This window comes from Nuphar pumila, chromosome 4 (assembly GCF_984573655.1).
Source record: "Nuphar pumila chromosome 4, dmNupPumi1.hap1.1, whole genome shotgun sequence".
NCBI classification, from domain to species: Eukaryota; Viridiplantae; Streptophyta; class Magnoliopsida; order Nymphaeales; family Nymphaeaceae; genus Nuphar; species Nuphar pumila.
The window spans coordinates 29,249,456-29,276,758 of NC_143252.1; the positions used below are offsets into that span (position 1 = coordinate 29,249,456).

The 27,303-nt window shown below is 38.3% G+C and overlaps 1 protein-coding gene and 1 non-coding gene across 2 annotated transcripts; both read left to right on the forward strand.

Moving 5' to 3' along the window:
* Positions 1-985: 985 nt before the first annotated feature.
* TRNAH-GUG (transfer RNA histidin (anticodon GUG)) lies at positions 986-1,057 on the forward strand. The gene has a single exon. It is a non-coding gene; the product is annotated as a tRNA-His (tRNA).
* Positions 1,058-20,568: 19,511 nt separating this feature from the next.
* LOC149839776 (cell division control protein 2 homolog A-like) lies at positions 20,569-26,768 on the forward strand. The gene is made up of 9 exons (XM_090004225.1): positions 20,569-20,645; positions 21,644-21,686; positions 21,840-22,024; positions 22,675-22,795; positions 24,921-25,094; positions 25,337-25,500; positions 25,603-25,690; positions 25,794-25,847; positions 26,519-26,768. The coding sequence occupies exons 2-9, from the start codon at positions 21,678-21,680 to the stop codon at positions 26,606-26,608; spliced, it is 885 nt and encodes a 294-aa protein (XP_089860351.1). The 5' UTR covers positions 20,569-20,645; positions 21,644-21,677; the 3' UTR covers positions 26,609-26,768.
* The last annotated feature ends 535 nt before the right edge of the window (positions 26,769-27,303 follow it).

Sequence of the window (27,303 nt, forward strand, 5' to 3'; positions counted from 1 at the left end):
CCGATAGTTTAGATATTTTTGATTGGTAAATAATTAGGTCTATTATACCAATAATTTTGAGACCCAAGTTGAAACCCAAACCTTTTAATTCAAACGGGTCTACATTTTTCAGTCATACCCAAACGTGAACTGGACTTGAATCAAAATGAGTTGAGTCTGTGTCTAATTCTTATACCCAATTAAAAAACGGGTCTATTGAAGACCCAATAGATACCTGAATCTGTTAACTTATATGGGTCAACAATTTTTGGCTATATCCGAATTCAGATCCAGACACAAACTAGATTGGGTCGGGTTTGAGTCTAATTCTAAAGCCCAATTTAGAATCGGATCTGATAGGACCTGACCCAAACTCAACCCAGTTACACCTCACTCGATGGGATTTGGATGCACTCCAAACAGGTAGTGCCCCTGACCAGATCCTCTCACACTAATGCAAGCATTACACAAAGGGTATTACAGATGGATAGTCATTGATTCTTTACCCCCTTTGTATTAGACAGCATGAGGATCCAATTAGTGTTGTTAATCATTCATACTTATTTCAGTTATGATCCGACCCGGATCACAAGTAAGCCAGTCCACCTACAAAACTTTTAAGCATCCCATACTGTCAACTAATATCCGTTTCCAATGGCAAACACACAATGTGGATCCAGAAAGGTGGCACATGTTACACTACACCATTTAACACAACCGAAGTAGATTTGGATCATGATATGCTACAAGGTCCGAATATGACCAGAATTTTAGTGGGTTGGGTCGGTCTCGGTTAAAGAAACGCTGGGTCCAACTGAAAGTGTGACCTGGTGTTGCATTACATTGAAGGAGAGTAGTGGGTGCAAGTTTTATCCGTGGACATCAACTAAGCTCCTCATTTTAATTGGGTTGAAGATGCAATGGTCCTACTCCTATGACAACCCAAATCTGAAACTGGGTTAAAATATAAAATAAATAAATTTGTCTATTCATGATATTACATCAAGTGGCTGTAGTTTAGTGGTGAGAATTCCACGTTGTGGCCGTGGAGACCTGGGCTCGAATCCCAGCAGCCACACTTTATTCCTTTTTTCTGTAATTTTTTAACCTTCCTCGGTTTCCATCCCTCCTATGCCTAAGCCTTTCTTGACAGCCCCACTCTTTATATCCCTCTTCTTGGTGCCAGAATTTCATATAATTGCCATCACAATAACAAACTTTTTTGGTCGATTCGTGAGTTTTTGTACAAAAAAAATATTGGTTTATCTGAATTTCAAACTGTAAGTTACCATTTTATAATTGGTAAAAAAAAAAAATTGATTTTTAGCAAGCTTTGCTTTGGAATTTAAAGCATTCTTTGTATTTTTCTGTCTTAATGGAGGTAACCAAGAATTGCTCACCCTATTTATCTTTTTATTGGTGGAAGAGTTATGATAGTGGCTGCATTACATGATTCAAGGATTCTAGAGGATCTGGAGAGCATTCTATGGCAAGAAAAGAGGTATTGTTGTCATTAGGAACCATATTGTTCATTGAATTGCCTAGTTTAAGTTATTAATTTCTTTCTATAAGGACCAGGGGAACTACCTCCATAACAAAATCCTAGTCACACTAACAATTGAACCGTAATATATCCAGATAATGATATGAGGTGTTGGAAAATGGTTGTAGTTAAATAGGAGAATCACTATGACTATAGCCTTTGGTAGATTTTCCAAAGAAAAAAAAAATGATTTATTTGATATTACGGATGACGGGCGATAGAAGGACCGTTTCGTTTTTGTAGGTTGGTTCGGTCTATTGCTCTTTCCTTGTACCTGTTTCGCTTTAAAGAAGTGGTTAACAGGTACAACATTTGTAACTTCATGAATTGGCTAGTTCCTGTTTGAAAGGCTGCAATTTTCTAAGGACTGTCCCAGCACTATAAACATGTGGTTGCAGCAAAATAATGGCAAGAAAGTGGGACCATAAAAACTCCATTTGCTAGTACTCTTGCACCACATAAAGTAAACTGTTCTCTAACTTCAAATTGGTTGATGACAAAGCAAACTCTGAACTCCAGTAATCATATCATGAAGTACTGCACTGGCAACAGTGCTGCTCTACTCTTTAATTTCCCAACGCCTATTCTTGTTTCACTGGCTGGTTGTTGGAGAGCAGATCAGGTCAAATTGTATATAATTGATTTTTGGATTATGTTCAATCCTCTACTAGCATCTCAACTTCGTGGAGATGTGTGTGGTCTGTATCACTGCCCCTGCATGCGGTGCACGTAGGGATGGCAGTGGACCGGGGGACAACGGCCCCGCCTTGCCTCACCCCGTTTGGACCGGGGATGAAGGGCATGAAACGGGGATGGAGGTGGGGATGAAGGTTAAAATCTATCCCTGTGCAGGGATGGAGTTACGCTTTTCTCCACCCTGCCCAATCCCTGCCTTGCCCCACCCCATCCCGCCCCATCCCCAATCCTTCAAAGGATGACTATAGACCGAGGGAAAACGGGGCTCCGCCCCGCCTCGCCCACGTTTGGACCGGGGATGGAGGACATGAAACGGGGATGGAGGTTAAAATCCATCCCCTTGCCAGGATGAAGGTTCGGATTTTGAGATGGGGCGGGGGTGGAGACTTAGTCCCCCGCCCCGGTCCACTGCCATCCCCTAGGTGCACGGTTTCCAAGTGAGATGTGTGGTGGGGATTGAATATAATTGATGATTAATTACTTGTATACGTACGATGCGATTTGATTTACGCTTTGATTATTGTGTGTTTTATCGAAAATCACGATCCAAGTCAGATCTAAATTTATATGTGATTAGAGTCAAACCTAAGTGAATTGGGAGCCATTTTCTAATTGGATGCAAAAATAAAAAAATGAAAAAACTCTGATCCACTTGATTAATCGACCCCAAAGTTTTTTTTTTATTAAATCTCTTGAATTCATGCAGAGTTGAATGCAAGCTCATTCTACAAGCCAGAGTGAGCGCATAAGTGAGCCGAGCTGAGGAGTTTTGAGCGGCTTGACTCATTTATCAGACGATCTTCAAGGGATAATTACGTAATATCGAGTAAAAGTTAGTGCTATTTTCATTGAGACACTAAAACTGGTTGTTCTTTTTTAGAACGCTCCAAAACGTTGCCCAAAATGATTTCGTGGTACTGGACGAGGCCATCATCGTTAAATTTCAGAAAATGACAGAACTGTACACGCAAAAAAAAATGTTTCCTTAAATGCCTTATAATTTTTTAAATTTGTCGGCGACCAAAATCGCAAATATTAAACATTTTAGGACCATTTCACCCATCACACCAGCGGACCTGAGGAAGTTTGCACCATGTATCATTCTGCCATCGGTTGAAGCAAAAACTCACTTAAATGTATATTCGCAGGAGGTTTTCTGCGGTCCTCTACAAGCGCAAAAAATGAACATGTCATTTATGCGATCCTCACCATGGTAAAATCATAATTAGTACAGTAAAACCTCATATTTTACACAAAAGTTGCGAATATGCGTGAGGACCTTCTCTAACCCTCACTTAAATTTTATATCTGCACTTAATTAGTAGTGATCCTCACCAAGCACATATAGAGATGAAGGGAAGTTCCTCTTAACTGTAATAACTCACTAAAATAGCATATAACATAAGAAGATCACATATTTTATTGTGCGAACATAATGTCCAATGCAAACACTCACTTAAACTGATATTCACACATAGCACGCAAATTACAGTTATGTGAACCTCCTCTTGAACGGAACATCACAAATACAAAAATAAAATCACATGTGAATCTCCTTTCTCATTTGTATCCCCCACTTAAATTGATACACTTTTTTTTTCCTGCGGTGGTGCAAATATTAGTTCAGATACTTAGTAAAATTGCATATTTTATATGAAAGTTATGGGGAACTATGCGAATATCCTTTCTCATTTATAACCCACTTAAACTGATATTCACGCTTTTTTGCGGTGGTCCTCTCACTAAGCATGCAAATATTAGTTATGCGAACCTCCTCTCAAACGAACTTCACAAATATAAAAGTAAAATTGCATATAAGTTACTTACTGCGCAAGTTTTAGCATGCCAATTTATGTGAAGTTGGCACCCCTAAACCATCGTAAATAAAGTAGTAACAATGCAAATAATGTAATTACAAATATACCCCATTTATGTGGCCCAAAATTGTTTCGATAAGAACTGATTCAGCCCTCAGTTGATTTTTTATATTTTAGTATTTTTAAGATATTAAATTCTTTTGTATTTTAATGTTAAAAAGTAAAAAATAACCGATTTAGCTTGATTTGTTTCCAGTCTAAATAGAATGATTCTCTGAATCAACATTGGGTATGACTAGAGGTGTAACTGCGTTGGGGATACTCGACCCGACTCGATGTCCTTAACCGATTATACCCAATTAGAACCAATATTGGTGGGTCGGGTCCAAAATATAACCCCACAGTGAAAACGGGTTAGGTCTTGGGTATTGTAAATAAAGATCCAAACCCCAACAAACTCGACCCAATTATGTACTTGGACCCAAATGGTTCTTCGTATTTTAAAACCGAATAGAACTCAACCCGATTATGCACCCGAATCAATTATACACATGAACTCAAATTGACCCATATTCGACCCAACTATATACCTGAACTGACCTGTACCCGAACCTACTTCATACTCGATCCAACTCGATGTCTCAAACCGATTATATATATCCAACCTGAATCGATATTGGTAGACCTGTGGGTTTGGGTAAGGTCCAAAATATAGACCCGTAGTGAAAACAAGTCGGGTTTTGGGTATTATAAATGAAAGACACAATTATGTACCTAGCCCAATTGGTTCTTCATTTTTTAAAACCAAACTGACCCAAACCCGACCCGGACACATGCCTGACCCTACTATATACCTGAATGGACCCGTACCTGAACTAGCTTCATACCAGATCGATCTGAAAGTTTCTAATTGGTAAATATTATATATTCAATTAAACATTTAAAGTTGTATATAAACTTAGAATTAATATGCATTGCATTTTAGTAATCTAAACTTTAATTCACTTTTGCATATACTTCTTATTTCCCTTTTGTGACGGAATTTGTTGGGATTGAAATGAATCCTTGAGTAGTACTTGAAAACTCATTGAATTTGATATATTTTGAATATAATATATCATTGGTTTTTTTGTTTCAACTTAAAATGTTTGGTTGATATGGATATATTCATTTTATATTTAAATTTTGACATTATTTAGAATGGTTATTACGCTTCTATTTTGTCGGTATATAATTTTCTTAATAAGCAGTTGATTTCATTAATTTATATTTTTTTATTGGCAGGTAATTAGGTCTAGAATATCGATCATATAAAGACCCAAAACCCAAACCGTTAATACCTAAACCTGTTAACCTATATGGGTCTACATTTTCAACCATACCCCGACCCAAATCAAAACGCATCTACTAATGATCCAACTCGATTGTACCTGACCCAATGTACACCCGAATCTGTTAACCCATATAGGTGCATAGTTTTTAGCTGTACCCGAACCCAAATGAGATTGAGTCAGATTTGGGTCTTTTAGACTTATCGGAACATGTTTCGATTACACTCCCTTCTGAAAGTTTTGAATTGATAAATATTATATATTCAATTAACCAATTAAAGGTATTAATAAACTTATAATTAATATGCATTGCATTTGATTAATCTAAACTTTAATTCATTTTTGCTTATACTTTCTATTATCATTTTTTTATGAACCCCGTAATAATCCTAGAAAACTCATTGAATTTGATACATTTTGAATATGATATATCATTGGCTTGTGTTTCAAGTTAAAATGTTTGGTTGGAGTAAATATATTCTTTTTATATTCATATTTTGACATTATTTAGAATAGAAGCTTATGTTTCGTTCACATATAATATTATTAATAAACTCTATTAATTTACATATTTTTTTATTGATGGGTAATTAGGTCTACAATACTCATCATATCAATACTCAAGCTGAAACTCGAGTCCTTTAAGACCCAAACCTATTAACCTATATGGGTCTACTTTTTTCAGTCATACCCAGACCCAAATAAAAAATGGGTATATTAAAGACCTGACCCAGTTATACCCAAACCCGTTAAACTGTATGGGTTCACTGTTTCTAGAAGTGCCCAAACCCAAATTAATTTGGGTCGGTGTTGGGTCTTACTTTTAGGATCAATTTAGTAACGGATCTGATAAGACCCAAACCAAACCTGACCTGGTTAAAACCCTAGATATGACTACAGACCTGACGTTGAACCAGATTTGTCCCGATATCCAACCCTGTTCAGATTGTAATTTACCGTATGCGTACGTTTGCATATCATAAGTTAAAGCAACAAGTTCTATAATGGATCTCTCTGGTTTCGGATCCACATTCTCCTGGTTTCGTTTTGCCCACACAACCCATTCCTATATGGCTATATCTCGGGATGTCAATGGGTCAGACTTGGGTCAAATCCTCTCATTACTGATGCAAAGTCAGATGGAAAAAAGATAAAACTGAATCCAGATCCGACTAGCTTAAAACCCGATATTGACACTTGATCAGTTCCGGTTTCAGTCAGATTCCGTTTTAAATCACATTCAGACTCGGGTTTCTATGTAAAACTCAATATCGAATCCAAATTTGATTTTTAATCTGAATCGTATTTGGTTACCAAATCCATCTAATCGGATTCAGATTCGTCGGGTTACACCGACCTATATCCACCTCAAGATTTTTGGAAATAATTTGATGAGGGTCATTCTTGACCCGATCCATATACTATCGGGTTCCATCCCCGAGATGACCCAAAAGACCGATTTGAAGACAAGCAAGGGCATTTAAGGGCTTTTCTATTGTCCAATTTTTCCTAGGTTTAATTCTTGTTATTTTGGACACAAAAGCCGAGTAGTCACATTAGTGTAGCACTCATGTAGCTTGGGTGCGGCGATCATTTTCTCCGTTTAAATGGAATGGGCGCTCTTGTGCTGCAAAAGATGCCAAAAAAAGGCCCGTTACTTCCAAATTTGAGATTTCAATTTTCTCAGTTTTTCCAAGAAAAGTTTTAGAAATTTTTTTAATATAAAAAAAGATTTGTAGAATTAAAAAATAAGAGTAAGCATTCAAAATTAAGCATTCAAAATTAAACATTCAAAATGTAAATAATTAAAAAAAATCATAGGTTTAATATTACACTAGAATCAAGTAAAACTATGATATATCGAAAGTAAGGTGATAAATTGAATATAGATGTGTCAATATTTATCATGATTTTTTTTTTGTAAATTTATCAAGATAAAATCATACTAGATTTGACATAGACAGTTAATCCCCAAACTTGCCTATTAAAAAAGAAAAAAAAGTACCAACATTGGCCATGGATGTTAATCCCCCGACTTGTCTACCAAAAAAGAAAGAAAAAAGAAAAACAAAAGAAAAGTTCCAACATTGGCCATGGATGTTCTACATCATGAGCTCATTTGTTCTTTAATTTTGATATATTTTCATTTAATCCACATTTTTACGATAAAACTAAAATTTTGAAATCTTGTTCGAAGTTTGAGAATAAGATGTTTGGCTATATTCTTGATCTACTCATTTAAGTATTTATTATTGTATAAAGTACGAATATCCTGCAAATTTTGGGTCAAAAATTGATAGGCCTATCAAATACCATCATCCAACTATAGCATTCTTTACTTTTAATACATTTTAAACAAAAAAAAAAATAGTATGCCAATAAAACCCAAGAACGAGATTTCATAGTTATCAGGAAATGAAATGGATATGAGAAATGATGTGTGAAATGAAAGCAGCTAAGCAAGGGTTAAAAAGTAGCATGAAGTGGGATATAGTTATGAAGCGATTATGAAAAATGCATGAAAAATAAAAATAAAAAAACATAGAAAACAATATGAAGTGTGGGTAAAAACAAATAAAAAAAGATGTGAATACTAATATAAAATGATATAAAACTAACACACAGCTTGTTATAAAAATATTATAAATTTTAAATATGAAAAACATAGAAAGTATGGGGGCAAAGAGTGGAAAGTGACAAGAAGCAAAAGAAAATTTGAAAAAATGAATACGAAGCCAGATTCCCAATAAAAAGAATCAAAATTTCTATGTTTAGAAAGTGGGTTTCTCAAAGTGTCTTCCTTTTTTTTTAGAGAGGCTAAGGGTTTCCCACTTTAAAAATGAGTTTTCCCTTGTAGCAAGAAGCTTTTGGTAGCTATTATGAATTAATGCCCACGTCAGGATATAGTCTTTTGTGTACTTAGTATTATAAAACATAATAAAGAAAAACAAAAAATAAAGTTTAAATTGCCCCAAAAATCAAGGCTTTGTAATTTTAGACATACACACAGTCTTGCTTATTCTTATTAAACCTTTTTTTTCATAAATACTTTTACTATAAAACAATTTTTTTTTGAAGATCTCAATTGCAAAACAAAATAAAGATCCTAAAATAGTACTTGCAACTAAACACATGATATATTTCTCAAGTATTTATCACTATTCAAAATAGAAAGCCAGAGAGAAGCTAAAACAAAGTCTATAAGTCCCATGGGCAAGCTGAAGCGAAGCGACTCTATGGGGGCAAAGGACAATGATCGTAAGTACGATGTTGATCATAAGTACTACAGGACAGTGATCGTGCCGGTTTCTCTTTATATATATATAACACCAAGAAATCAAAACCTTCCAAACTTCACGATCGGACGTTCTGCACGGCATTCTCACCTAAACTAAGTGGTGGGGAAGCCCATGCAAACAAAACTCATCAGGAATATCTTATACATCATATAAGCATAGACAATCGCTGGTTGCTCGAAGCAGGTTATATGCCCCCCCGAACAGGGCCGGTACTCAGATCTCATATTCGGGGGTTCCAAATAGCGCCACGTATAAGATGTAGACCGGCATGTATCCCCATGTGTGTCCACATCATATTGCATCATAATTTGGTGCCACAGCAAAGACTTAAGTACCATTTACCACCATTCGCTTCCTCTTCCTCGAACGGACATAAATGCCCTCCTTCTAGAAAACTGAATCGTCGGTTCGTGAAAAGGACAAAACTGCCCTCCATCGTTATCGCGCCAATACGTTCTGCAAAGTTTGTGTATGTAGCAAGCCTTATGTTGTAGGGTTTAAATAGTTCAAAACAATCCATTCTCGCTCTAAGCAGAAAACTCTACCAGAGCATACTCTGCTTTCATCTGTTGTCGCCGGAGCATCCTTTCGTTTGTCCAGAGCATCAGTTTCCGTCTTACGCACAGTCGCAACATCGTTGTCACCTTCTGTTGCGTATTAGTTGTTACTGTTGCTTACTCTACAGTTGAAATATCCAAAATCTCATCGTTTCGGTGAGTTTCGTGTAAGGTTTCTTTCTTCAATCTGAAGATTGCTTCTTATACAACGATTTGTAAGTTTGATAAATCTTACAACGATGTGTACTTATGAACCCAAATATTCCGACGATTTCTAATCATGATGATCGTGTAATGTGTTGTGTAGGTTAGCAATGTCTGTGCCTCATCAGATTAGAGATACCTCGTCGTTCTATGGGTTGTCTATTAGAGAAGTGATCCGCCAGTCCCATCTATCCAAGGTTTTTAAAAGATACCAAAATATACTTAAGATTGAGAATGATGAAGACAGGGAAAAAGCCTTGGAATTGTATTATGCGGAGGATTATCCATCCGATATCGAGGTTGCGGACCAAAGGAAGAACTCTGAAGAACGAAAGATGCAGAACAAGGATAACGAAGAGAAGGCAAAGCAAAGAAATATTCAGGAGAATATAAAGAGAAGGCGAAGGAATAAGGCAGAGCAGAGGGAAAGGCAAAAAAAGAATGTGGAGAAGAGAGAAAGGTATTTTAACAATGTAGTGGAGGAGACTAAGGCGGAATTTCAGAGGATGTACTTGGAGCATAGAGCAATGCGAAACAAGGCAAGGCTACTGAAGGAAGCAGAGGAGAGGCGAAGGCAAATGAATAAGGAGGAGGAAGAGAAAGAACAAAATATTCCTCAAGATGAGAAAAAAAAAGGAAAGGCGAAGGAGGGAGAAGGAGTTTGAGAAAGCTAAGGAAATGAAAAGGCAGAAGAAGGAAAATGAGGAAAAAAAGGAAAGGCAACGGAAGGAAAAGGAGGAAGAAAAGGAAAGAGAAAGAAAGAAGCAGAAGGAAGAATTGCAGGAAAAAAGAAAACAAGACCTGGAAGAGAAAGAAAGGCGGCGAAAGGAGAGGGAGGAGGAGGAAGAAGAAAAGGAAAGAGAAAGGAAGAAGCAGGAGGAGGAAGTGCAGAAAAGGGAAAGGAAGAAGCAGAAGGAGGAAGTGCAGGAAAGAAGGAAACAAGAATTTAAGGAGATAGAAAGGCGGTGGGAGGAGGAGGAGGAGGAAGAAAAGGAAAGAGAAAGGAAGAAGCAGAAGGAGGAAGTGCAGGACAGAAGAAAACAAGAATTGGAAGAGATAGAAAGGCGGCGGAAGGAGGAGGATGAGAAAAAGGAGAGAGAAAGGATGGAGAAGGAGGAAGAGAAAAGGAAGGAGAATGATGAAGAGAAAAGGGAGAGGGAAAGGAAGCAGGAAGAGGAAAAAAAGGAGAGAGAAAGGAAGGAGAATGATGACGAGAATAAGAAGAGAGAAAGGAAGCAGGAGGAGGAAAAAAAGAAGAGAGAAAGGAAGCAGAAGGAGGAGAAAAAGGAGAGAGAAAGGAAGGAGAAGGAGGAGGAGGCAAAAAGGGAAAGAGAAAGGAAGCAGAAAAATGAGAGAGAAAGGAAGGAGAAGGAGGCGAAAAAGGAGAGAGAAAGGAAGCAGGAGAAGGAGAAAAGAGAGAGAGAGAAAGAAAGCAAAAGGAGGAGGAGAAAAGGGAGAGAGAAAGGAAGCAGAAGGAGGAGAAGAAAATGGAGAGAGAAAAGAAGCAGAAAGAGGAGGAGAAAAATGAGAGAAAGGAAGGAGGAGGCGAAAAAGAAGAGAGAAAGGAAGTAGAAGGAGGAGGAGAAACGGGAGAGAGAAAGAAAGCAGAAAAAGCAGGCGAAAAAGGAGAGAAAAAGGAAGCAAAAGGAGGAAAAATGGGAGAGAGAAATGAAGGAGAAGGAGGATGAGAAAAGGAAGGATAGAGAAAGGATAGAGAAGGTGGGCGAGAAAAGGAAGGCCAGAGAAAGACAAACGATGGTGGAGCCGGTAGAGATGGAGATTGAAAGGCAGTTGGAGACTGTGGACCCACCAGAAAGTCCCAGGTTGGAGGGAGAACAAGAGAAAATAGCGACCAAGGTAAATATATCTGTCCTGTCTGTGAAGATTTAATAATATGTTTAGCGATTTTGGTATAACGATTACTGTGTTACGTATTAATATGTATAGCGATTACTGTGATAGTTTGTGTGCAACCAATATTATTTATAGCGATTAGTAGAATACTATTTATAAGTACAAATGAAACTAATTTACAATTGGTAGGAATAATATGTTATTTTGTGTTACAGGGAGGTCACAGGAGAAGTAGAGCATCAGGTGAAAAGCTTGGAGGTCGGTGTCAATGAACTGTAGTTCTGTCGTGGTATGGTCAACTGAGTGCATATCAGAAGGACCGATTACAAAATATGCACTTCGGTGGCCTTTTGGACCAGCAATATTTTGAAACTTGCTGGAATACCATGACCCACCTGGTAAATAAGTGGAATGATAAGACGAACACATTCCAGTTTCATTCTTTTGAGATCAACATGACTCTAGAAGATGTGGCGAGGATCACTGGCCTTAAGTGCAATGACAGTGCTGTCCTATTACAACATTCAAACTATAACGCAAGGGAAAAATGCATGGCCCTTTTAGAAATGTCGATAGACGAATGGAGTCAATCTATTTCTGGTGGAATCAATTCCACATCAATGAAAGTGTCATTTTTTCATAATAAATGGGGAGGCCACTCCGCTACTTATGCATCTGAAATAGCTGACCAAGAGTTGTGCGGCTTCCTTCTATATCTTTTTGGTCTTATATTATTTTTCGATTGTTCTGGTTCGAGAATAAGTTCCATGTGGCTGCAGTACCTGTCAGACTTAGACGAAATCGACAACTATGCCTGGGGTGCCACTATGCTCGCACACTTATATAGTCAACTCCACCGTGCGAGTAATGGTACGAAAACAGTTGAGGGATTTTGGCCATTTGTTCAGGTATTTGTTGATTACATACTTAGTAATTGTAGACAAATCTCATTGCAGGTTGTGGTGTTACTAATAATATTGTTTTTGTTAGGCCTGGGCGTTGGAACATATTATCCCATTGCGTCCACATTATGGCCCTCCGATTTGTGGTTTTCCAAAGATCGGTCGCTGAGCTAGAATAAACGTCACAGTTCATAATGCTAAGTCCATTTTAGATAGGCTGCAACTAAATGATGTAAGCGTTCTAAAATTGTTTACAATCGCGTCAGCATTTACCATTGAGTATTATAAATCGTTGTAATGTTTAGCATTCTTAAATATCCATTGTTGTAGGATTGTCTTTCGTAGTACATATCGTTGTTGCCATATCATGCGTAAATAAATTGTAATATATTTGTCATTCGTTATTAAAAAGAATTACCAATATACAGGTTTTGTGGAGACCTTATGAAGATGGGGAGGACGATGATCAAGACGTTGTTGCGGAGGCTGCTAGATTGTCTAATCGTGATTTGTGGTTGTTCTGCAATTTTGAAGCCGAGTTGCAGCAAGGTAGTCTAGTTCTCCTACAATCTGGCTTGGGGCAGTCTATCCCAAATAAGCCTTTGGAAGTAAGAAGGAAGATGAATAGTGGTGGAGGCAGGAACGTGAATTGACGCGATCGCTACAGGGACGAATTATTAAATTGGAACTCAGGTGGTTTCCCTGCCGTATCGTATGATCATGAAGGACGACAATTTGATCCCTTTTATTTCGAAAGGTATTGGGAACCAATGCGGCGAAATCAAAAGATTGAGAAAATTGTGAACCCATGCCTCCCAACTGCCCATTCTCATGTTGCAGCCCAGCCTCTACAACCAAAACGTTGTCTCTCTCTGGTTACTACGACTAGTCCCTCAGTAATAAAGCGCGAGGAAGAGCAAACACTTGCTCCAAAAGAGAACTTATGGAGAGGGAGAATAAGAAATTAAGGACAGAAATAAGCACTATGGGGATTCAATTGAACTCAGTAGTAGAGATGATGACTGGTTTTCTTAATAAGATGGGCGCAACCAAGAGGCCACGCAGGATAGACAGTCCACCAATAAAAAGTGAAAGACAAGTCTATGATATTTCATCTGATTCGTCAAGTGCCTCAGAATAAATCTTAGATTTTCATTTTTATCACGCTATGTTTTTGTTATAATTGTATAATGAATTATCGTAACGTGACATTCTTTTATTGTTTAATTCTTTATTATTACATCCTTTCGTCTGTGGATCTCGGTAATAAATAAACTTTAATCGAAAATAGATGTTTGTTCAGAAATCGTGGCATTTCTTAACCTCTTTGGCATCGCTAAGATAGAGCATTTCTGTTTAGCAATCGTTGTATTTGTCTCCGCCTCAAAAGAATATTGCAAAAAGGATTAACGATGTAATCCGTGAACAATAATTTAACGAGTTCTGACGACGTAAATGATAACAGTCAATAGCGATAAGAAAATGTTGATGCTTCAAAATTTGTACGATACGGTTTCCGGTCAGCAATTGTTCATTTGGCAGAGACACCTTCAATGCAAACCGCAATAATGAACATTTGTTGTTAAAAAACCGATAAGGAAAGCATGTTGCATAAATATATCGATGTATCCGTATACGATAATCAATAGAATAATCGTGAAAGAGTATTCATACCTGGAAAACAGGTTTGTTCGGGTCGTGTCAATCTCCCACTGAACGATTGTTATAATGCGACCGACAAACCACGGTTTTTTAATTATTTAAAACTCAATCATTTAATTTATGAGGTGTTTCTGAAAAAGGTCGGCATGTGAAAGGACATATTTTTAAATATTTAAAACGCAAAGGGCGGCGTGTGGAAAGACGTATTTTTAAATACTTCAAACGCAATCATTTAATTTGTCGGCGGTTATCGAAAAAGGGCGGCATGCGAAAAGACGTATTTTTATTTATTTAAAATGCAATCATTTAATTAGCGGGCTATTTTCGAAAAAGAGCGGCACGTTAAAGGACTTTACCTTTGTATTTGACTAAGGACGACGTTTTCGTATCTGCGTTGCAAAGGTGCCATCGATATCTCTGTCCAGGCATGACACCGAAGAAGGGGACAATCGGAGCAGTACGACCAGACATGGCGGCCAAAAAGAGGACGATGAGAGCAATACGACCCGGCACGACACCAAATACGATGGGAGCACTACGACCGGACACGGCGGCAACAGAGAGGACGATGGGAGCAAAACGACCAGGCACGCCGCCAAAGGAGTGGACGATGGGAGAAAAATGACCAGGCACAGAGCAAACAAATAGGACGATGGGAGTGAAACGACCAGGCACGGCGACAACGGAGAGGACGATGAGAGCAAAACGACCAGGCACAGTGCTAAAGGAGTGGACGATGGGAGAAAAATGACTACGCACGAAGCAAATAGAGAGGACGATGGGAGCAAAACGACCAGGCACGACGCCAACGATGAGGACGATGGGAGCAAAACGGCCAGGCACGAGGCTGAAGAAGAAGACAATCACATCCACAGTACCAGCACTAGCGCTTAAGACGTATATTTTTTGAAACGCCTGAGCGGTTTAGTCAACATTTGCCTTTTCATGTCGTATTTGGACTTGTGTTGTTTACTGTAGACAATAATTTCAATGTTAAATCCTGAATACTACGCTCATGGTGCACTGAGTGCAACATCCACAGGCAAGGGTGGGCGACAACGCCCTGACGAGTTCGTAGATGACATCGAGCAGATGCAAGATGAATTTGCAGACGGGAACACTATCAGTAATTTTGTAAGTATTTCACCACTATCAATTTCTAGGTCATTGGTTTGTATGTATTAAAGTTCGTGAATTTGTGCAACCAGACAATGTGTGATTTTGTCAATTACATTCAGAGCAACCCAACGAGCAATACAGTACGCATCATCAGCCCTTATTTCATGGTATGTCTTGTCCGTTGTTGTTTTGTTTGCTTTTATGATGTACTCACGTTTCTTGGTGGTTAAACCTTACTATTTCGTGCAACAGATATACGTTCGGCGAAAGTCATACGACATTGGATTCACAGATGCACTACCTTGTTGGAACAACGATGATGAGTGCCTAGACATTTCGAAATTTGGAAAGGTAAGTAAACAAACCTCTTCTCCAAGGTTTAGTCGTAACATCCCCATCACGATATGTCTCTGAAATGAAAAATTATTTTATCGATTCGCAGATTTTACTTCCTACACTCTGGCAAAATCTCGACCATTGGGTCTTATACGAGATGAATTTTCTGAAAAAACAATTATGGTGCTACAACTCATTGGACTGCCACAGTGGTGTAGAACGCGACGCTATGCATTTAGTAAGCTTCTGCCCATAGGTGAATCGTAGCTATTCGAGGTGGACCGGACTGTAATATATTATCCCTTTATCACAGGCGGGATTCCTTAACGGGCTTATGGGTGTCGACATTGCCGAGTGGATATTGCTCTGCGGTGACGATGCTCCTTTACAAAGTAATGGGGTCGATTGTGGCATATTCATAATGAAACATATTGAAGCAATATACAATGCGATCAGAGACAGATTTTCTTTTGATGCCCTTCGCTTCATGAATATGTCCATCATAATCAACAACGTTCACTACTGACTTGTTGAAGATAATGTTTACGCTTCGGCGCAACTTTTCAGGAGTGTCAAGAGAAACATGATCTTCACCTACGTTGTTCGTTCCCATTATCTTCGGCTGGTATTCATTCGCTGCAACGGACTTAAGGTGAATTAACTCCACATTTTCAAGTAACTGCATTGCAGCTTTTCTCACACACACATAGCCTTCTTCACTTCTCGATGCCAAATCTGCAATATGCATGAATGACTTACACAGTTGTTGGTAACGAGAAGCTATGCGACACTTCTCATCAACACCAGATTTGCTCGCATTGTCCATAACGAGCATTTCAATCTTTGCGAGTCTCTTCCATCTTCGCATTACGTAAGACTCAGATATTTCTTGTATCTTCTCTTGATTGAGTGCCTTTAATGTATGACAGCATAGAATACCTTTGAATTCATACATTTTGCACGAATATGCAATTCTTTCGTTGTCAACATTGTACGTGACATGTGCTTCTTGCCTTTCGTGATGCTTTTCGCCCTGCCATAAAATATGGTATTTGTGCATATTATCGGTTTGCACGAGTCCTTCTATTTTGCAATTTATGACATGTAACACCTCTTTCTTGATCCATTCAAATACAGTTAGTGTATACAGAGCTGCAGGTCTCCTCAATATCTTCATGCTAAAAGTTAGAGGTCGTGTATTGAAGCATTTCACGTCTTGTTCAAGCTCAATCTGTCTTAGACCGTCTACAAATAATTCATATTATTCCATGAAACGAAATATTGTTAAACATGAATACAGGGTTTTCTTCAACGTGGCATGCATAGATTCAGCTCTTTATGTGCTTATCATACCTGCACAAAAGTATTGTCTTCCATATGCCAATGCTTACTTCTCTTTTTCTGCATATAAATTTTGTAACCACAGACAGTCAATAAGGTCGTATGTCTTAATCATTTGCTTCCAATCTGACTTAAAGGTGACCTCGTCTACGCTATGAAGTACACACCTTGTAAACTTTTTGTCAAACCCTGTATTCTGATTAAATATGTGTCCTATGTTCTTTACTGCATTTTGAAAGATATGTCACAAACATAGGCAATGATGTGCATCTGGCCACACCTGAAGCACTGCAACTGCAATTGCGTGATCACCATCTGTAAGTACAGTTTCAAGATGCTTTCCATTCATTGCCTATGTAAATACTCTGAACAACCACTCAAAGTTTTGCTTGGTCTTGTCATACAAAAACACACCGCCTAATATACAACTCTGTGCGTGATGGTTTACTCCGATAAACTGCGCAAATGACCACTGTTCAGTATTAATCTTTACTGTGGTATCAAACACAAGCACATCATTGAAGCATTCATAATCTACTCTTGACTTTGAATCTGCCCAAAACATATTCACAGCATATCCATCTTCGTCCACTTGCATTGCACTAAAGAAACCATGTTCATTGCTTGATTTATTCTGTAAGTAATGAACCAAAGAACATATTTCTCCGTTCTTCATGTTATCTGTCCTCTTCCTTCTCAAGTGGTTTCTTAGATCCAAAGGTGTGAATGACACATTTTCGCGACCACCATCTATGCAGGTAAACAAATTATATGTCTTCCTTGGTGCAATGCCGGCGCTATCAGCTATTTCAGCCATTGCAGCATGCGCTATAGTTACTTTGCGATGTAACCTTAGCATATGAGTCATAAATGATGCAGATAAATCATGATTATGATCATTGATTAAAGTGCGCACGACAAATTTCCCATTCGGATGTCTTCTCAAAACCATTCTCGCTTGACATTTACATATTGATTCTGGCATGCTCCTTGTTGGATTTCCCATTGATTTCTTCCAACCTTGCTTGGAACAAACATATGTCTTTCTAACCAAGACACCCTTTGCATTTTTTGACCAAGAAAACCTTCTAACACTGAAGCCAACTTTTAAGGCATAATCATTGTAAAATTTATATGCAGCTTCCTCATTATTAAACTGCATTCCTTCTACGGGAACAAAGTCAAGTGTAATTTTATGTGAATTCCCAGTTCCTACGCTTTTATTGTGTGTACTGACATCAAAATCTACCTCATTATTGACTTGCATTTCTTCTGCTGGAACATTCAAGTCAAGTGTACTTCCATGTACATTATCGGTGCCTAAACTGGAATAATCGTAGTCTACCTCACTATTGAATTGCATTTCTTCTACTGGAACATTCAAGTCAATAGTGGGTCTAATGTCTGCACTATTATTTTCATGTGCATCGTTAGTGCAGATGCTCAATTCTTCAGTTGCATCATTAGTATAAATATTCAATTCTCTAGATCTTTCCATTGATTGAGCTACATCATCTTCATTACAACCTGATGATAAGCTCAACAATGTTTTAAGCAATATATCAATTTGTGTTTGCAGCAAAATATCAAACAAATTGATATTAACTAGCAAAAATGTGTCTCACAAAAACGGGAGTCTGTTACTAATACAGGGGTTTGACATACAATGCATATAATGAGTGAATGTAGGATACTTGATGGGGTAGAGGCCCTTCCTAGCATTTGTAAACAAGCATTCTTGTCAACAGGTCCCAACGTCTTACAAATATCGATAAGTTTTCAACCATCGTAAGGAGAAGATCTACCTACAATAAACAAACAATGCATTAATGGCACACAACACGACATGCCTTCTTCCTCGATAGCATGATGAGATGGAAAGCTACTCACGCCGCCTTAATGGCACTGGTTGGAATGTTTGTGCATCATTGCTTTCTTCCATAATGCCTAACAACAACGAAAAAGAAGAGAAGATAGTGGAATGTTTTGTAACCAATATATCAATTTGCGTTAGCAAGCACATACGTTTACTATGATTTAATCAAGATGCATGTAACAACGGATACCGATAAGGTTAAGCAAGTCAAAGCAACAATTTAATGAATGACAATATGCAATTTGATGTTTGCTTATAATGAGCATCGAGTTGTCGCTTACCATGCCAATAGAATACTCATGTCGTACATGTGTGTTGATGATAACGCTCTCATTATATCCATGAGGCTATAACGCGAGTTCAATAGAAGTCGCTGAGAGAACATCGATATGCATGCGAAAATCACCCCCAATGAATGTAACGATGTGTTTCTGCACACACACGTTTTCAAAGTCTGTGTACAAATATCTTACAAATACATATTACAAAACATATAATATCGAATAAATCAATATACTAATCGATTTGTAAGATATTGAAAATCGATACGGCAGTTCAACATAATAACTTACAACTCGACAATACAAAATCATACTGTCTAAAAGGTGGATAAATATATCGCACAATAAATTACAAATCGATAAGGAAGAAATTGAGCATAATAGCAAACAAATCGATATTAACTAACAAAAATGTGTCTGACAAAAACGGGAGGATGTTACTAATACAGGGGTTTGGCATACAATATAGGATACCTGATGGGGTAAAGGCCCTTCCTAGCATTTGTAAACAAGCATTCTTGTCAACAGGTCCCAACGTCTTACAAATATCAATAAGTTTTCAACCATCGTAAGGAGAAGATCTACCTGCAATAAACAAACAATGCCTTAATGACACACAACACAACATGCCTTCTTCATCGATAGCATAATGAGATGAAAAGCTACTCACATTGCCTTAATGGCACTGGTTGGAATGTTTGTGCATCATTGCCTTTTTCCATGATGCCTAACGACAACAAAAATGAAGAGAAGACACGATAATGTTTTGTAACACAAGGCAGGCACGAGAAGGCAACAATGTGTTGTAAAACAGGGTAAAAAGCAAGACGAAAAACTCGACTGGAGAAGAAGGACAAGTTTGGGTTGATAATGGGAGCTACTATTACAGCAGATGGCGCAGGAGTTTAATGGATAGGGAACGTCTCCACTTTAAATAGTTAACATCAAACTTTCCAACCATCGTAAGAACAAGATCTACTTGCAATAACCAAACAATGTCTTAATGGCACACAAGACGACATGCCTTCTTCATCGATAGCATGATGAGATGAAAAGTTACTCAAGCTGCCTTAATGGCACTGGTTGGAATGTTTGTGCATCATTGCTTTCTTCCATGATGCCTAACGACAGCAAAAATGAAGAGAAGACACATGAATGTTTTGTAACACAAGGCGGGCACGAGAAGGAAACAATGTGTTGTAAAACAAGGTAAAAAACAAGGCGGAAAACTCGAATGGAGACGAAGGCAAAGTTTGGGTTGATAATGGGAGCTACTGTTACAACAGTTGACACAAGAGTTTAATGAATAAGGAATGTCTCCACTTTAAACAGTTAACATCAAACTTTCTGAATGAAGGACTTTTTGTTCGCTTCTCGAACCGTCGTTTCAGAGCATGAAAAGCAAGGATGATTAGGTCTTTGCAACAACACCAGAGTCCGATGCAAAGTTATGTCAACTTACACGGGAATACGAGACCCATGTGCATGAATACCTGACGTTCATTCGACCCCCGAACAGAGACTGGATTCAGTGAATCATCGGGGCGAACATACACCACCCTCCCGTTGCTGGACCATTGGAGTCGCCCCTACTCATTAGAGAGTCAGAAATTAGTCAAATTTTTTTGAGGGAACGGAGCGAGGGCCTAAACAAAATTAGCGGGGAACGGTTTAACAACTGCGTCTTACGTTCTCCCTTCACCTATAAATTCCGTTCCTTCCATCTCTCTCTCTCTCTCTCTCTCTCTCTCTCTCTCGCCACCACCATACAGTCACGGTCCGGCCGTCATAGACCCGCTGGAATCCGGCGGCGGATGAGCGGCTGAGGTTCGAGCGTTTGATCGGGAGGTAACTTCCGATTGCTTATCCTTCTCTGTGATTTTCTCTTCGTACTCCTTTTCTTTTGTTAAGAATCTTGCTCTTGTTGTCACGGGAATGCCTTCTTGTTTCCCCCCGTTTAGCTTGTGTTTTGCTCCGGGGCTGCGATCGATCTAGGCTTTCCTGCTCCGTTGCTGAATCTCCGATAGCGCTTGTAGTGACGATCGGAGGCGTCTGCCTTAGGTTTTGCATTTGGTTTTTGCTTGCTCTCGGCGGTTCTCGCGGCCGTCGATGTCGTCGAGCTCTAATTAGTGAGATCTTCGTGTGCATTGCGCGTCGGATTGTCGATCGGCGGAGTTTTCTATCGGGAATCTGATGAGATTCTAGAGCGGATGGTCTTGTTGTTTTTTTTTTTTTTTTTTTTCTAGTTCTGATGATCGACTGTTTATTGTTCCTGGCTTCGGTTCGTGGTTTTGCTTTGATTTCTATATATTTTGTTTCATTTCATTGGATAATGCGCGACTTACAGAACCGGATTGAAGTTTATGGGGGGATTTATGATGTTTCCTATTTGTTTCCATATTTCATTCTAACTTGAAATGAGTGTGCTGTTGATTCTCAGTGAATTTGTCGAGTTTCGCATGTTTGTTTTGCTAGTTTGATTATCATTTTTAAGTGTCAATACCATTTATTTTATTTGTTCTTTTGTGATGCTTCATGGACGGATGTGTATTTTACATGATTGGAAAATTACAGTGGTTTGTATTTTTCATGTTTATGTGTGGATTTTTTGCAATGGTATTTTGGTAGATTTTGTTTGTGTTGCTTCGTGAATGAGCTTGAGTTCAGTTCTGCAATGTTGTTGTGTGAGTGGAATTAGCCGCATTTGTTGGGTTTTTTATGTGATTATTATTTTAATTTACAGATTGTCCTAGAATATGTTTCTTTTGATTGTGTTATTATGTTAGTATATCATTTTCAGTATTTTTTTATCACTAACAGTGTGGGTTATTTTTGTTTGACATTAGTTTTTTTTCTATACGGTGTTGAGGTCTGGACTTAATGGAGCAGGTTAGTGTTTTCTTGTGGTAAACTTTTGCTTTTATTTGCTCTGTAATTTGAAAATAGTTTTTGTCCTGCTTCCATGAACAAATAGTTTTGAAAAAAAAGTTCTCCTTTACTGTATATGTGCTAAGAATTGTTTACTGTTTTTAATTTTCGTAGTATGAGAAAGTTGAGAAGATTGGGGAAGGGACCTATGGAGTTGTGTATAAGGCTCGTGATCGTGTGACTAACGAGACAATCGCTCTTAAGAAGATCCGTCTTGAGCAGGAAGATGAGGGTGTCCCAAGCACTGCGATACGGGAAATTTCCCTGCTCAAAGAGATGCAGCATGGGAATATAGTCAGGTTGTGATAGTTGTTTCTGTTTGGGCATTCTTTTTGTTGCTTTATTGGGTAATTTTGATTCTGAATTTATGACACTTGTTCGGAATTTCTCATTCGATTAGTTTTGTGGCCATTTTATGTATTTTTTTGAAAACAAACATATAATAAGAACCTGGTTGTTTTTCTTTTCATCCTTCTAAAGAAAGGGAAAAATGGCAATCTTGTGTTGCAAACTCTGTGGCATCGAGAGTTCAAGTTGTCCTCTGTTGTTTAATAATAAATAAATGCTTGTAAGGAAAATAAGTTTCTCAACCATGAATGCTCCATTTACTTGGTTTGTTTAGCTTGCCTGTCTTGTACAAGCTCTCCTTGCAGTTTCTTGAACTTTTGCCTCTCATTCACCATTGGCTTTATAGATGTTCTTGACTAATATTATTTTCTTCTGCTTTATGAATTGACTGGACAGTTGTTGCACATTGCACGACCAACTTTTTCTCTTCCAGTAGAATATTTTAGTGGTTATTTTATCTATTTAATTGAATGCCTCAAATTTGGTTCACTTTCTGCTCTTCTTTTTGCGTCATTCCAATATCTAACTTCTGTTTACTCTCTGAGGTGTATGTAGTTATGTGCTTGTAGGACTTCACTGTTGACAGTGTTGTGAATTACAGGTTGCAGGATGTTGTGCACAGTGAAAAGAGCTTGTACTTAGTTTTTGAGTATCTTGATCTAGATCTGAAGAAGCACATGGATTCTTGCCCGGATTTTGCTAAGAACCCACATTTAATAAAAGTAGGTGAGATCTTTCCTTCCTATGATGGAATACACCTGTATGTGGTAGACAGTGTGATAATACTATGACCCCTATGCATCAATTCTTTTTCTTTTATGAAAAGTTGGAAATTTCTTGTGGTGGATTTTACACTGTTTTAGGTATTTATTGGCATACCTCCATATGCATATGCATGTATTTAAGCATGGCATCTGTTTAAGCCAACTCGCCTACATTATCTTGCTCAGAGTTACCGGAAGCGCCTAGGTAAGTGGGGAAGCGCGCTTCGGAAGCACGAAACGTCGCGCTTCTGAAACGCGCGGGGAAGCACCATTTTTAAATGGGAAGCGTGCTTCCCATCACGCTTCCACCGCGCTTCCCCCACACTTTTCAGTTTTTTGTATTTTTTATTTTTATTTTTTTCGCTTCGCCCTTGCTTCCTAGGTCGCTTCCGAGACGATTCCCGATTCGCTCGTAAGTGGTCCCACGCTTCCCGCTTCCTAAAATTTTGAAAGTGCCTCGCTTCCCGCTCCCGCTTCCTCAACTGGCAACCATGATCTTGCATAGGTGACTTGAACCCGATTCATGTGGATTTAATGTCGTCATCGGACATCATTGAAGTCTTTGGTTGTCATAGTTATACAGTTCTTATAGATTCAGACTGTTGAACTTTATGGCAGTCACTTGGACAAAGAAAGGATTTTCTTTTTTTCTTTTACATGGTCAATATATACTGCAGCTGGAACAATCTGCTATTTTTCAGAGTGATAGATTCATGTTTTTTCAATAATATGTTGAGTTATGCACCATCAGGATACTGTGCTCTTTACTACTTTGCTAGTGAACTCTGTGCTTTGAGTATGGCATCGATCTGAAACATTTTCCTTTTAAATGGGAACACCTGTGACTCCATAGACTGTGTACCGTAAGAACATTTGGTTAGTTATTAGCTCGATTATTTTATCATCATGTGGGTACTGTTCTAAGGAGTAGAAACCTGAAAGTTTGCAATGATGACATCGGCAAATCATTTTGATAGCCTTATCATAAGTTCAATGAGTTCCTGATGATGTGGAAAATGGTTGAATTGTCAAAGATGTCATTAAGAATTTCCATTGTATGGCCATTAGTGCATCATTCAATTATTCCTACATAATTATCTTTATCCCATAACACAAGCTTTGTTTTTTTGTGGGATCTCTGGTGTTTTCCAGTGTAAGTGCTGAGCAATTCTTTTGTATGGATCTCTCAAAGTTGAAAGTATATCTGTCATCTAGTGAATGCGAGTTGAAAACTTGACAATGTGGTAAGTGAAACATGGATCTAGCATGACATGGAAATGGTTGATGATTTGACTATGCCCTCATCCATGTTCAGGGTGGTGATTTGTCTAAATTTTCAATCATTCACAAGTTAATTATGCTATGACAGATTTTTTAGATTTGTCACACCATGTTATGTACTTGCCTACTCCAAGTTGGCAACTTGTCCTTTTTATCCTCATACATTTACTCCTTTTCAGGACATACTATGGACTATTGTTTACTCATATAATGAAATATCATATTGATATGTATTACAGGATGTCAGCATATAACTCATTAAATATAATATGGTTGTAGTGTGACTGTTGATTCAATAAAAACTGGTTTGTGTATTTCGAGAATTAAAAGATGTTGTGGATGTTTCCATGTAAGTGGAATAGGAAATAACCAGGCAATGACTATCTAAGAAGTGCTTATTAAAATGGTGTCAAGTGTCAACTACTGAAGTAGGAGTTGACTTGTTGAAGAAACTACAGAGAGGTGGTGAGTGAAGTTGATCTCTTGTTACCATGTTCTCTCGTCCTCTTTCAGCATGCACACTCTCACATGTGTGCATATGCTTGAGCGCTTGCATGCATATACATTTGCAGGCGTTATGTATTGCTTATAACACCTATTTGTTACTTGATTGCATTTGTCCGCTATGTCTCAATGGCTTGCCGATATCAACATTTTGAGTCAACATCATAAATAAAGGCCTTTCTAGGTAGATGATAAACAGATGCTACTATTTTTAAATAGATGCATCAATGTTAAATACATTCTGGACTGGTTCATGATCATCTTCTTACTAATTTTTCTTTTCTTTTCTTTCATGCAGACATTCCTTTCTCAGATACTTCGTGGGATTTCCTATTGCCATTCTCACAGGGTTCTTCACAGGGATCTAAAGCCACAAAATTTGCTGATAGATCGTCGTACAAATGCTCTAAAGCTTGCTGATTTTGGACTAGCTAGGGCTTTTGGTATCCCCGTGAGAACGTTTACTCATGAAGTATGCCTGTCATAAACTCGAAGTGGCTGAATTTGATCTTTTTTGTTATTTCAAAGTTGGATTGCCATTAAATTGCCTTTTATCAACTTAAACTGCCTGCTCGTGGGAATTATACACAAGAAATAAATGATATGTACGTTATTCTTTTGCATGTTAATAGTTCTTAGCCAATCATATTCTTTATCTTGGTGGTTAATTTCCTTTAATGGTTCAGTAATTGTGGTCTGATATTGACCTTGCAGGTGGTGACCTTGTGGTACAGGGCACCAGAGATCCTCCTTGGTTCACGCCATTACTCAACACCTGTTGATGTTTGGTCTGTGGGATGCATCTTTGCAGAGATGGTGAACCAACGACCATTGTTCCCTGGTGATTCTGAGATTGATGAGCTTTTTAAAATATTCAGGTTCCTTTGCCTTTAATCTTGTGCTGCATAATTGATCATGATCTCTTTGTGCATATCTGACATTGCTCACTTTTTCTTTCGGTTTTTTCTCCCCTTCTGAAGGGTCCTGGGTACCCCTAATGAAGAAACATGGCCTGGAGTGACATTGTTACCTGACTACAAAACAGCATTTCCAAAATGGCCTCCAAAGGTGAAATCTCTCTCTCTCTCTCTCTCTCTCTCACCCCCACACACACAACATACAACACAATTTTTTTTGTGGGTGTTCCTTATTGATCTCTTCTTTTTTGTAGGATCTGGCAACTGTTGTTCCAAGTCTTGACCCTGCTGGCATTGATCTTCTTAAGGTAACTATCTCTTTTTGCTGAATTTATGGAAGTGAAGCTTGATACACAAGTGCGATGAGCTTATTTAACTATCTATAAAAATTTGAAGAGGACCATCTCCGGGAAAGGCCTAAAGGCATTTCTCATGCAAGAACCCTGTTATGTGTTAATGGTGGCTTCCTTGAACATCTCAGGATGTAAGCTACTTTCAAGAGCGTTATTTTGTCAACATACAATTTTTTAATTTAAACATACATAAACACATGCATATTTTTATATATGTTTATAGCGGGGCCAGTGGACGGCTTTGAAGCCATTGTAGACCAGTTCATTTGTATGTTTTCCTATTCATCCAACCAGTTCTCACTTCCATGAGCGACAAACTTAGTGAGAACTCCCTTTGTTCTTGTCTGAAGCTTTCATTTGGTTCACCTTCCCTGATGTTCTGCAGATTCTTTTTTCTTTTCCTCTGGACCTTACTGTGAAAGATAGCTACCAGAGGTTGAATCAAAACCTACATTCTAGTCTCATGCATTAATTCTTGTTATCACCCTTATGCTAAAGCCCTGACCGATTTATCAATTTGTCTATGGCTTGTCTCATTGGTTGTTGTTATCCTCCTAGATTGGCTTCCAATATCTGTAATGACTGTTATTTAAAGATGTCTGACCAGGCAGTTGTCTGTTTGGCAGCAAATGCTCTGTTTTGAACCAAGTAAAAGAATCACTGCTCGAAGTGCACTTCAGCATGAGTACTTCAAGGACTCGGCGTGTGTACCGTGACTATCTCTGTATATCAGGTTAGAGCGCAGAAGACTAGTTTGCTGTGCTTTCAGTGTGTGTGCAAATTGGTGTTTTCCTTTGGTCTATGTTTCTTTTCTTTTTTTTGTTTGTATGGATCTTAGCTTGATTGAGTTTTGGCTTCTATTGAGAGTTCTAAGAAGTGAAATTTTTTGGTCCCCTGCAACTGGTGTTTGCAAACGCTTGCATGTCTCCATACTTTGGTTGGTTTACCCATGGTTAACCCATCACTCATTCGTTCGTGATGCGATTCATCCTAGTCAAAATCATATGACCCTCTTATGACTCCTTCAAGGGTGGCTCGTTTGAATGACTAAACTTTCAGGTCTCTTCCCCACCTGATCCTTTGGTTTGATCCAAGTGGTCAGTCTAACTGGTGGTTCATGCCTCGGCCAAGCCCCCAAAAGCACTTGGTTGTTAAATATTTCATATTTTCAAAATTTTGAATGTTGAATGCCATTACCTTAAAGCCTAGTGTCCTTGCCAATTATTTGAAAAAATCAGTCTTATTAAATTGATTTTTTTTTACTGGGAGAAGCCACTCTAGGCGCAGAGACCTAGCTGCTCTGGCTGAACCTGCCGTACTTACTGTCTATGTTCATGTCAGTGTAAAGCTCTGAGGGCTTACCCCTCGACCCCATGGAGTTGCCAAGCTTTAGGGATTTGAACCTAGACTG

Coding starts and splice junctions, on each gene's coding strand:
- LOC149839776 (XM_090004225.1), top strand. Junction 22,025..22,674: donor CAGCATGGGAATATAGTCAG/GTTGTGATAGTT, acceptor TGTGAATTACAG/GTTGCAGGATGTTGTGCACA. Junction 25,501..25,602: donor GAGCTTTTTAAAATATTCAG/GTTCCTTTGCCT, acceptor CCCCTTCTGAAG/GGTCCTGGGTACCCCTAATG.